We start from the raw sequence: 12611 nt of genomic DNA, 5'->3' as shown, positions 1-12611 counted from the left end.
AGTCACATACATACACATTGGCAAGCATACACACACACACCCACACACACCATGGCCTGCATAAACTCCATACACACACACCCACCGTGGCCTGCATAAACTCCATACACACACACCCACCGTGGCCTGCATAAACTCCATACCCCCACCCACGTGGCCTGCATAAACTCCACACCCCCACCCACCGTGGCCTGCATAAACTCCACACCCCCACCCACAGTGGCCTGCATAAACTCCACACACCCACCCACCGTGGCCTGCATAAACTCCACACACACACACATTCGTGCAAACACTCCTACTGTGTGAAAACTGTCTGAAATTTGAACTGCAGCTCACAAGGTGTTGTGGACAACCCTAACCCTAATGCCAGTTTTCACCCAGTTCTAGGTGGTGTTGCCTTGGCCTGTGTATAACAGGTTCTGACCAGTTGTTGTGTTGTGTCCTAGGCATGTGGTCTGGTGAAGAACCTGGCCCTGATGACCCACATCACCACAGACATGGAGGACGGCCCCATCGTCAAGCTGGCCTTCAACCTGGGAGTGGAGGATGTCAACCTGCTGTGTGGAGAGGAGCTCTCCTACCCAAGTGTCTTCCTGGTCTTCCTCAATGGTGACTGCACACACACAGTTGCGCATACACACCAGGCATCCAGAGGCATACACATAAGTGCTTGTTACATATAATCAGCAGTAGGCTTTCAAGCCAGGATGGTTGTTGCTGTTGGCTTTTCCCTTGTTTGATTACTTAAATCTTAAGCCTTCCTCTGCTTTTCAATACAATGCCTCAAACATGAAGGGAAAGAACATGGAACGTCCAGTTTCCGGAATGCATATGTTGTGCTTAATGCAGTGTGTTTTGATGATGATAAGCTATTCAGTTAGTGCTACTAGTACGCTATGAGAAAGATTGGACTGGTTCCTTTAATTAGTGTCTGTTTTTCTAGCCAATGATAACTGTCAAATTATGTTGACTGACTAACCAGGCTTTATTAATTAGTAACAGCAGGTGTCAAAGCACCAGAGTGCTCGCAAACCCTTCCACACTGTGGCTCCTCCGTTTCTTCAAGTTTCATATTATTCCCAGATCCCCTGCTGGAGTCTGTGGCCCTGCACACATCGGATTTATTCAGTGACAAGCTCCAAGTCCTGCATTATGCATTATTTCTGTGTGTGGGTGTGTTCATCTGTAGTCCAGGGGGGACTGCAGAGGCAAATGTGCCAGCTGATTTAAATCTGACACATTTAGAGAAATGTTGATCCTTTCATTGTCCCTGTCAAATAACCCCTAATAAAGTCAAGTCCGTAAGTATTTAGTGTAAGGCGCTCTGTGCCTCAAAGTCGGTCTCTCTGGGTGTGTCCATCCTTCACAGGTAACATCCTGGGGGTGATCCGGGACCACCAAAGGCTGGTGTACACCTTCAGACTGATGCGACGGGCTGGATTCATCAACGAGTTTGTGTCCATCTCTACCAACCTAACCGACCGCTGTGTCTACGTCTCCTCAGATGGAGGACGCCTCTGCAGGTAGGGGCACCAGGGACGACATGACACCCCGCCACTGTCTGTGCATGGAGCAGAGTTATAACACAGCCTGGGTTCAGCACCAAAACGTTTTCAACACATTCTGAAGGTTTAAGTGAGTTTAACTCGTTTTTTAACTGATGTTCTTGCTCCTGCCAGACCGTATATCATTGTGAAGAAAGGACAGCCAATGGTTAAGAACAAACACATCGAGGAGTTGACCCAGGGATACAGGTGGGCTCCGTTTTTATCTCATACAGCTAACGTTATTCAATACAAAGAAACTAGCATCTGCCACCAATGAATTTAGCTTGTATATGATTGGATTTTAAGCTCAGCCCAGTGTACTTGCTAGAGGGTTAAAATGTTTACATTAGTGGTGGACGTTGTGGGCTTTTTGAAATGCTTGTGTTGATGATCTTTCTGTTTTGTTGCTGTCAGAACCTTTGAGGATTTCCTCCATGAGAGCCTGGTGGAGTACCTGGACGTGAACGAGGAGAATGACTGTCAGATCGCCCTCTATGAGCACATGATTAATAAGTAACTTCTGGCCATGGCTCTATAATGTCTGACACGTTATGCCCCTCTGGTCTAGTTGTTTTCATATGCACTCAATATAGTCTCTGCTGCTGGATGTAATTCTCAGTCCCAATGTTCTTGTTTTGTACGTAGGGATACTACACACTTGGAGATTGAGCCCTTCACACTACTAGGGGTCTGTGCTGGTCTGATCCCCTACCCCCATCATAATCAGTCCCCCAGGAACACATACCAGTGTGCTATGGGCAAGCAGGCCATGGGTGAGACATTTCTCCAGTTCTACAGACTCGCTGGTTCCTCTGCTTCGGTCTGTAGAGGGTGGCTGTTTTTAAGCTGCACCTTTGATCAGGCATCAGGACTCCTCAGACATCCTCCACGGGAGCAGTGTGTACCGATGTGAACACATTTCTTGTCAGAATGCACTTTGTGTGATGGAGTGTTTTTGTATCTGCACATAGACATCCAAACATGAGGTGCCTACGTAGGCCCTCCTTTGTGTCCTGTGTGTGCAGAGGCCTTTCCCTGCTAGTCACCCAGTGTCATTAGCAATTCATTGTGTCTGCTGTTAAGTGTGCTCAGCTGTGAGGGAGAGACCACAGAGGAGCCCAGGAGCTCCCTGAACCAAAACTTCTCCAAATCACTCCACTAGCATTCACACGAGCCCAGTCACCCCCATCCCCCTCCCTCCATTCACCCCCATCCCCCTCCCTCCCCATCTTTACACAAAAACACTGCGACTAGGACTATATTTGGCCTAATATCCTCTGCTGTGTCTGTTTTGTGTGGCCAGGCCTATACATGTGCTAATATGTGTGTGTGACCAGGGGCCTATTATCACAGGGCTCTGTTGCCTAATTGTGAAGTAATAGCATTTGACAAATGTCAAGGCCTCCAGGGAGGCCAGCCATTATTCCATGGCCTGCCCATCTTCTCTCCACTGTGTTTGTACCAGGGAGCTGGCCCTGGCTCAACCCCGGCCTCTGGAGAAGCAGGATTAAAAACCACTCGTCCACTTTTAGGATACTCTCTGATGTGATACACTGTTTGGTTAAGACGCACACGCAATGGAGTAAATCTGGGATTTAAATGTTTCCTTAAATTTAAAATTAGTAATTACTTTTGTTTATTCTTTGCTCTTATGAGTTTTGAATGATTTCTCAGACAATTGAGTAATCAAATATTTTACGTTTTGAAGAATACATTTTAAAAAGTCCATTGTAATTTTATTTCCATGGTTTCTCCTGTCAGGTACGATTGGCTATAACCAGAGGAACCGTATAGACACTCTGATGTACCTGCTGGGCTACCCTCAGAAGCCCATGGTCAAGACTAGAACCATAGAGCTGATAGACTTTGAGAAGCTGCCTGCGGGCCAGAACGCCACAGTGGCTGTGATGAGCTACAGCGGCTACGACATAGAGGACGCTCTGATCCTCAACAAGGCCTCTCTAGACAGAGGTGAGTTACTGATCTATGTCTATAGGCTAAGAAGGAATATTTGACGAATAACTAACAATGTACTCTCAATACAATGTAAAGTGTTTAAATTACAAGTGTCAATAACTTCCTGGCTGCTGGCCTCCTGGCTGCTGGCCTCCTGGCTGCTGCCCTCCTGGCCTCCTGGCTGCTGGCCTCCTGGCTGCCTGGCCTCCTGGCTGCCTGGCTCCTGGCTGCTGCCCTCTTCTGAACATAGTCATTGATGTAGTGCTCTTGTTACTGTCCTGAAATACAAAAAGTACTAGTATAAATAATTATTTGCGTTACTGAACTCTCTGTCCCTCATCTTCCATTTATTTCGGCCTCAGGATTTGGAAGATGCCTGGTCTACAAGAACGCTAAGTGCACGTTGAGGCGCTACACCAACCAGACCTTTGACAAGGTTATGGGTCCCATGCTGGATGCGGCCACACGCAAGCCCATCTGGAGGCACAGTATCCTGGATGCTGACGGCATCTGCTGCCCTGGTGAGTAGCACCCTTCAGCAGGACTCCTGGAGAAGGACCCAACCCGCTCTGTTACTCTAGAATCTCACTGTCACCCATTTGATTATTACAACCATTTGGTTACATCCTTATCTCCACATGGAAACGTGTGGAAGCATGTGTTTGTGTTTTATGTATAAAGTAACCTAAAACATTTGATGTCTTTGATTTGATATTCATGCATACAGAATTAGTAAATATGTAATTCATCAATATTGTGTGTCTCCCAGGTGAGAAGGTGGAGAATAAGCAGGTGCTGGTGAACAAATCCATGCCCACTGTCACCCAGACACCACTGGAGGGCAGTGCCCAGCCAGGACAGCCCCAGTACAGAGATGTGCCCGTCAGGTGGGTGTGCCTTCTCCCCTCATCACTCATACATCCCTGCCCCCCCCCCCCCCAATACCACTGGTTAACAATACCACAAACTCCCTGAACTATTAATATAACGTTCGTTCCTCATCTACCTAGGGCTATGACTATACCACTATCACAATATTTTTTTACCATGGCAAACATTTTAACATGAAACAGACTTCACTTTTTGGTCCTGTTTTAAAAATCAGATGTTTCCAACATTTTAGGGCTGTCTTCCTAAAAAAGTTAAATCTCCCTGCTGTTTTTGTTTCCTTTGCACGATACGAATGAGTATCCCGATACTGTTTTTGTCCCGGCCCTACTACCATCTCCTCTGACCGTTGAGCAAAATACTTAGTTTCCCCCATATGACGGTAAACACATATGACGGTAAACACATATGACGGTAAACAACCCAGTCCTTTCAGGTCCGCTCTTCACGTATTCAGCCTTGTCAGATCAGGTCAGCTGTTACCTCTGTTCTCTTGTCTACAGTTACAAGGGCTCCACAGACTCCTACATCGAGAAGGTGATGATCTCCTCCAACGCAGACGATGCTTTCCTCATCAAGATCCTGCTGAGACAGACCAGGAGACCAGAGATAGGAGACAAGTTCAGCAGTCGGCACGGACAGAAAGGTACAACTGACCCTCCCTGATCTACCCTCCGGGCCATTTAGCAGACGCTCTTATCCAGAGCTACTTAGTTGGTGCATTCATATTAAGGTCGCTAGGTGGGACAAACCATATTCATATAGTACTCATGGGGGGGGGGCAAAGCCTGAGACATCTGCATGAACTCTGACACTAGAGGGCATACATATTACACATTGTTTACAAACTGAAATAGGACATTCCTTTGCAACAATCTGTGTGTCTGCGTGCACGTGTGTTGAGTCAGCGCCCCCTTCTCATCTTTTAGAGGGGTTCTTCTTTTCAATTAATTGGCTCTTTGTCCTGCGCCAGACTATGCAAATGTATTAGACCCTAGCCGTACACTGCCGCTCCTGGGAAAAAATGTTTACAACCACCATTTTGCTGCTGCACCTCCCTCTAGATGAGGCCTGTATGTTGCTTTTAATCAGAAAGCCAACTGGCGCAGTGCATAATTTACTCACTTCATTAAAGGGATCGCTGCTGGGGCAGACCGGTCAGTATAGTCCCGTGACTATGTCCACTGTCTCTTACAGGAGGAGTGAAAGATCTCCAAGGGCTTAGGCCTAGCATTTGGGAAAGGATGGAGTGAAGAAATGGTAGTATTGTACTGTGGCAGTGGTGGAATGTTTTGGGTTGTTTGGTGTTACTGCACTGAAGAGTTATTTGGGGCTGAAGAGATGTTTTTGCAGCCATCTTTAGGAGGGTTATGTTCTGGCTGACTATACTGTTGGGATGGAATTAGCTTTGTAGGGGCAAATGTCTCAAAGTAGTAATTTACATGGGCCAGCCCCCTAGATGTTTGCCAATGAGCTTCAGCCTCTTACAATTTGAGTGACAGCTAGTAAGATGCACACACAGCAGAGTGAGGGAGAGCACAACGACGTGGTGCATATACAGTTGAAGTTGGAAGTTTACATACTTAGGTTGGAGTCATCAACTCGTTTTTCAACCACTCCTCAAAATTCTTGTTAAAAAACTATAGTTTTGGCAAGTTAGATAGAACATCTACTTTGTGCATGACACAAGTCATTTTTCCAACAATTGTTTACAGACAGATTATTTCACTGTATCACAATTCCACTGGGTCAGAAGTTTACATACACTTAGTTGACTGTGCCTTTAAACAGCTTGGAAAATTCCAGAAAATTTCATGGCTTTAGAAGCTTCTGATAGGCTAATTGAGATCATTTGAGGCAATTGGAGGTGTACCTGTGGATGTATTTCAATGCCTACCTTCAAACTCAATGCCTCTGCTTGACATCATGGGAAAATCGGAAGAAATCACTCAAGTCAGGTTCATCCTTGGGAGCAATTTCCACACGTCTGAAGGTAACACGTGTACTATTGTTTGTACAGATGAACAAGTATAAACACCATTGGACCACACAGCCATAATACCGCTCAGGAAGGAGACGCATTGTCTCCTAGAGATGAATGTACTTTGGTGTGAACTGCAAATCAATCCCAGAACAACAGCAAAGGACCTTGTGAAGATGCTGGAGGAAACGGGTACAAAAGTATCTATATCCACAGTAAAACGAGTCCTATATCGCCCTAACCTGAAAGGCCACTCAGCAAGCAAGAAGCCACTGCTCATGACTAGTCTCATATTCTCTGGTCAGCAGAATAAGTTAATTATTTACCACACAAAGATGTTGGCTGTGCAGGCCAGGGGTGGTGGGTGGGGGTTGTTGAGTGCTGTGTGCCCATTGTCCTTGCTGCCAGTGTGGACCTGTATAGGGTGTGATGGAGGCCTCTAGACCATCACTGTTGTCTTGCCTTGTCTGATTTATATGCCTCTTTTATCATTCACTTTCACACACAACCAACAACACCAAGGATGTCTGCTATGAGAACTAGTCTCTCCCTCTCTTGCCTGCTCCTCTCTCTCCTTGGTCCTCTTGCCTGTTGCTCTGCCCTTTTCCTGTCCTCATTTATCTTTACAACTGTTCCCCCCCCCCCCCCCCCCTCTCTACCCAGGGTTTTTCTTTATTTTTACTATTTTCTACATTGTAGTTTGTCTTCACTGTTATTCTGTCTGTGGAGGGGATTTTAAACTCAATTGGACAGCACAAATCAAAATAGGAAAATAAAGATAAATAGGATTTAGGACTGCTTGATGTATGGTGTGACATCCACACCCACCACACTGAATACTACAGGTTAGACTACTTTTTCATGTACAATGCAGATAGACACAGGCTTAAGTCACTCTGCCCGATCCTGCAATCCTTATCAGATCATAATGGAGTTTACCTTCCTCTACACCTTGATAGCAAACCAATAAATACTATATGGCGACTTAATACAAGCATGCTGAATGATCCAGCATTCAAGGACTCAATAAAGACAGAATTGAACATCTATCTGGAGAATAATGATAATGGGGAAGTATCCCCTGCTACATTGTGGGATGCAGCTAAGGCGGTTATTAGAGGAAAGATCATAACCACATCATCTCTCAAGAAAAAGATTAAAGCACAGAAACTACTGAAATTACAGGAAACATTAGAACGGTCTCATAGTCCATAGAAAGACCCTCTTATATTACGAGAGATTCAAAAGGTAAAAGAGGAAATTGACCAGATTTATGGAGAAGTAGAGAAAAAGCTCAGGTTCCTGAAACAACTATATTATGAAGCAGGCTCAAAGGCTACCACATTACTAGCATGGAGACTCAGGAAACAAGCAGCACAGAAAACCATTTTTAAAATAAAAGACCCCAAATCAAAGAAGATTACATGTAAATTAGATGAAATACAGAATGCATTTGAATCATGTTACACATCTGTACAAGCAACCAGAGAAGGCAGATGCACAGACAATAGAGCATTCTTTGAACTCATTTGATCTCCCCTCAATTGGGACAGAGCAAAATGATACTTACTTTAGAAATATCCACCGGAGAAATTAATAAAGCAATATCTCAACTAAAAGTCAACAAGTCTCCAGGCCCTGATGGCTTCCCTTCAGAATGGTTCAAGACCTTCAGAGAACTACTAACACCTCTACTTCAAGCCTGCTTTAATTGGACTCTACGGCGGGGGGGGGGGCTTCCACCATCATGGAGAGAGGCCATCCATATATGTAATCCCAAAAGCGGGTAAAGATCAGATGGAATGCAGTTCATATATCAAATGTATTTATATAGCCCTTCTTTCATCAGCTGATATCTCAGTGCTGTACAGAAACCCAGCCCAAAACCCCAAACAGCAAGCAATGCAGGTGTAGAAGCACGGTGGCTAGGAAAAACTCCCTAGAAAGGCCGAAACCTAGAGGAACCAGGCTATGAGGGATGGCCAGTCCTCTTCTGTCTGTGCCGGTTGGAGATTATAACAGAACATGGCCAAGATGTTCATAAATGACCAGCATAGTCAAATAATAATAATCACAGTAGTTGTCGAGGGTGCAGAAAGTCAGCACCTCAGGAGTAAATGTCAGTTGGCTTTTCATGGCCGATCATTCAGAGTATCTCTACCGCTCCTGCTGTCTCTAGACCGTTGAAAACAGCAGGTCTGGGACAGGTAGCACGTCCGGTGAACAGGTCAGGTTTCCATAGCTGCAGGCAGAACAGTTGAAACTGGAGCAGCAGCACGGCCAGGTGGACTGGGGAGAGCAAGGAGTCATCATGCCAGGTAGTCCTGAGGCATGGTCCTTCGAGAGAGAGAATTAGAGCGAGCATACTTAAATTCACACAGGACACCGGATAAGACAGGAGTACTCCAGATATAACAAACTGACCCTAGCCCCCCGACACATAAACTACTGCAGCATAAATACTGGAGGCTGAGACAGGAGGGGTCTAGAGACACTGTGGCCCCATCCGATGATACCCCCGGACCGGGCCAAACAGGCAGGATATAACCCCACCCACTTTGCCAAAGCACAGCCCCCACACCACTGGTAGATATAGACCTATCGCAATTCTTAACACTGCTTATGAACTATATGCATCAATAATAGCCAAAAGAATGGAGAACATAATCCCAGAATTGATTGACGGAGATCAAACTGGTTTCATACAAAATAGGCAGACACAGGACGTGGAGAACACTACATGTTATGGACCACATTACTCCGAATAAGACACGTGCAATATTAATCAGAATAGATGCAGAAAAAGCATTTGATTCAGTGGGAAGGGATTACCTATTCCAAGTATTGGAATGATTTGGTTTCATAAAGAAGTGATAGTGCATCAAATCACTGTATTCATGTCTGACTGCTAGAATAAAGATAAATGGACATTAGTCACGAATAAATAAAAAAAGAGCGACAGGCAAGACAAGGCTGTAATCTTTCACCCACACTCTTCTCCTTGTACCTCGAACTATTAGCACAGGCAATAAGACAGGACCCAACCTTAGAGGGAATAACAATAAGAGGCAGTGAACATAAGATATGCATGTATGCTGATGACGTTCTGTTATTCCTTAAAGACCCAGGCTCAAGTGTACCTAGATTGATGGATATTTTACAAACATTTGGAACATATTCAGTGTATGTGCTTAACGTACAGTCGTGGCCAAAAGTTTAGAGAGTGACACAAATATACATTTTCAAAGTCTGTTGCCTCAGTGTGTATGATGGCAATTTGCATATACTCCAGAATGTTATGAAGAGTGATCAGATGAATTGCAATTAATTGCAAAGTCCGCCTTTGCCATGCAAATTAACTGAATCCCCCAAAAACATTTCCACTGCATTTCAGCCCTGCCACAAAAGGACCAGCTGACATGTCAGTGATTATTTTGTTAACACAGGTGTGAGTGTTGACGAGGACAAGGCTGGAGATCACTCTGTCATGCTGGTAGAGTTCGAATAACAGACTGGAAGCTTCAAAAGTAGGATGGTGCTTGGAATCATTGTTATTCCTCTGTCAACCATGGTTAACTGCAAGGAAACATGTGCCGTCATCATTGCTTTGCACAAAAAGGAGTTTCACAGGCAAGGATATTGCTGCCAGTAAGATTGCACCTAAATCAACCATTTATCGGATCATCAAGAACTTCAATGTTCAATTGTTGTGAAGAAGGCTTCAGGGCCCCCAAGAAAGTCCAGCAAGCGCCAGGACCTTCTCCTAAAGTTGATTCAGCTGCGGGATACAGTACAGAGCTTGCTCAGGAATGGCAGCAGGCAGGTGTGAGTGCATCTGCATGCACAGTGAGGCAAATACTTTTGGAGAATGGCCTGGTGTCAAGAAGGGCATCAAAGAAGCCACTTCTCTCCAGGAAAAACATCAGGGACAGACTGATATTCTGCAAAAGGTACAGGGATTGGACTGCTGAGAACTAGGGTAAAGTAATTTTCTCTGAATCCCCTTTCCGATTGTTTGGGCCAAGGGAGTGGGCTCACTCACAATTTTGCCCAAGAACACAGCCATGAATAAAGAATGGTACCAACACATCCTCCGAGAGCAACTTCTCCCAACCATCCAGGAACAGTTTGGTGATGAACAACGCCTTTTCCAGCATGATGGAGCACCTTGCCATAAGGCAAAAGTGATAACTAAGTGGCTCGGGGAACGAAACATTGATATTTTGGGTCCATGGCCAGGACACCCCCCAGACCTTAATCCCATTGAACATGTGGTCAATCCTCAAGAGGCGGGTGGACAAACAAAAACCCACGAGTTCTGACAAACTCCAAGAATTGATTATGCAAGAATGGGCTGCATTGCAAATATTGACTCTCTGCATCAACTTCCATGTAATTGTCAATAAAAGCCTTTGACACTTGTTATTATACTTCAGTATTCCATAGTAACATCTGACAAAAATATCTAGAGATACTGAAGCTGAAAACTTTTTGAAAATTAATATTTGTGTCATTCTCAAACCTTTTGGCCACGACTGTACACAAGACCCAAGCCCTAGTATATAATTATACCCCACAGGAAGAGCTGAAGAGTAGGTTTAACTTCCACTGGACCTATTCATCCATTAAATATCTTGGAGTATATCTACCAAAAGATACACCCAAACTTTATTACATAAATTATGATCACATCAAAAAGAAAATATATGATAACCTGTACAGGTGGAATTCACTTCTCATTGATCTTAGTAGTAGAATTGAAACAATCAAAATGAACATCCTGCCGAGGTTACTGCATTTGTTCCAATCACTGCCCATAGAAATCCCGCCTAAACAGTTTAGTGAATGGGATAAATGGATATCAAGGTTTGTCTGGAACAGTAAGAGACCAAAAATTAGATATACAACATTACAAGTTCGACACTATTTCTTAAGGGAGATAAAAGTGATTGACCCTCAAGCACCTCAAATTAATCCAAGTATTCACTAACACATACAACTTGGAGAAACAAACTACTTCAAATCTCTACTCTGGTATTCAATCCTCAAAGAAGCATACTATGTTAAAAAGAAATGGGAGGAGGAACTTAACATTGATGAAACATGGTTGAACATACTGTATGTCACTCAACAAAGCTCCACCAATTCAAGATCATGGAGAATTCTGTTGGAAGAATGTTATACGTTTCTTCATAACACCTAAACTGAAATCAAAAGACTGACTCCCTACACCCTTGTTGGAGAGAATGCTGTCTTGAGGGTGGATCACTCTCATATCTTTTGGGCCTGCCCCGCAATCAAAACTAACTGGGGAGAAATTAGTTCTAACATTGGAAAAATAATGGGATTTGACATAGAACAAACATTCATTTCTTTGTACTTGGGTGAAATACTTGATAACTTACTTTGTTTGTACTTTTTTTGTTCTGCAATAAAAATAAAGTGTAAAAAATATATATATGAATTAACACATGGAATCATGTAACCAAAAAACGTGTTAAACAAATCAAAATATATTTTATATTTGAGATTCTTCAAATTAGCCACCCTTTGCCTTGATGACAGCTTCGCACACTCTTGGCATTCTCTCAACCAACTTCATGAGGTAGTCAACTGGAATGCATTTCAATTGACAGGTGTGCCTTTTTAAAAGTTCATTTGGAATTTCTTCATTAATGCGTTGTCAGTTGTGTTGTGACAAGGTAGAGGTGGTATACAGAAGATACCCCTTTTTTTAAATGTAAAGATCAATACCATATTATGGCAAGAACATCTCAAATAATCAAAGAGAAATGACAGTCCATTACTTTAACCTCTCTGGGATATGTGGGGCGCTAGCATCCTACCTGGCCTAAAGCCAGGGAAAATGCAGAGCGCCAAATTCAAATAAATTACTGTAAAAATCTAACTTTCATTAATTAAATCACACATGCAAGATAGCAAGTTAAAGCTACACTTGTTGTGAATCCAGCCAACATGTCAGATTTCAAAAAGGCTTTTCTGCGAAAGCAAACAATGCTATTATCTGAGGATAGCACCTCCGTAAACAAAGAGCAAGCATATTTCAACCCTGCAGGCACGACACAAAACGCAGAAATAAAAATATAATTCATTCCTTACCTTTGACGAGGATCTTTTGTTGGAACTCCATTATGTCCCATAAACATCACGAATGGTCCATTTGTTCGATTTATTTGGCGCGTTTGATCCAGAAAAACACCGGTTCCAACTTGAGC

General features: G+C 43.8%; 1 protein-coding gene across 1 annotated transcript in view; it reads left to right on the top strand.

Moving 5' to 3' along the window:
- The window catches only part of LOC139373814 (polymerase (RNA) III (DNA directed) polypeptide B), a 51263-nt gene that overhangs the window by 19985 nt on the left and 18667 nt on the right, over positions 1–12611 (top strand). The window contains exons 15-23 of the mRNA XM_071114838.1: positions 450–612; positions 1373–1526; positions 1683–1757; positions 1965–2063; positions 2196–2323; positions 3312–3521; positions 3869–4027; positions 4276–4393; positions 4898–5040. Coding sequence (XP_070970939.1) covers positions 450–612; positions 1373–1526; positions 1683–1757; positions 1965–2063; positions 2196–2323; positions 3312–3521; positions 3869–4027; positions 4276–4393; positions 4898–5040 — 1249 coding nt within the window. The remainder of the gene's footprint in view (positions 1–449; positions 613–1372; positions 1527–1682; positions 1758–1964; positions 2064–2195; positions 2324–3311; positions 3522–3868; positions 4028–4275; positions 4394–4897; positions 5041–12611) is intronic.

This window comes from Oncorhynchus clarkii, chromosome 2, assembly GCF_045791955.1.
Source record: "Oncorhynchus clarkii lewisi isolate Uvic-CL-2024 chromosome 2, UVic_Ocla_1.0, whole genome shotgun sequence".
NCBI classification, from domain to species: domain Eukaryota; kingdom Metazoa; phylum Chordata; class Actinopteri; order Salmoniformes; family Salmonidae; genus Oncorhynchus; species Oncorhynchus clarkii.
This window is presented reverse-complemented; position numbering and strand designations above follow the sequence as displayed.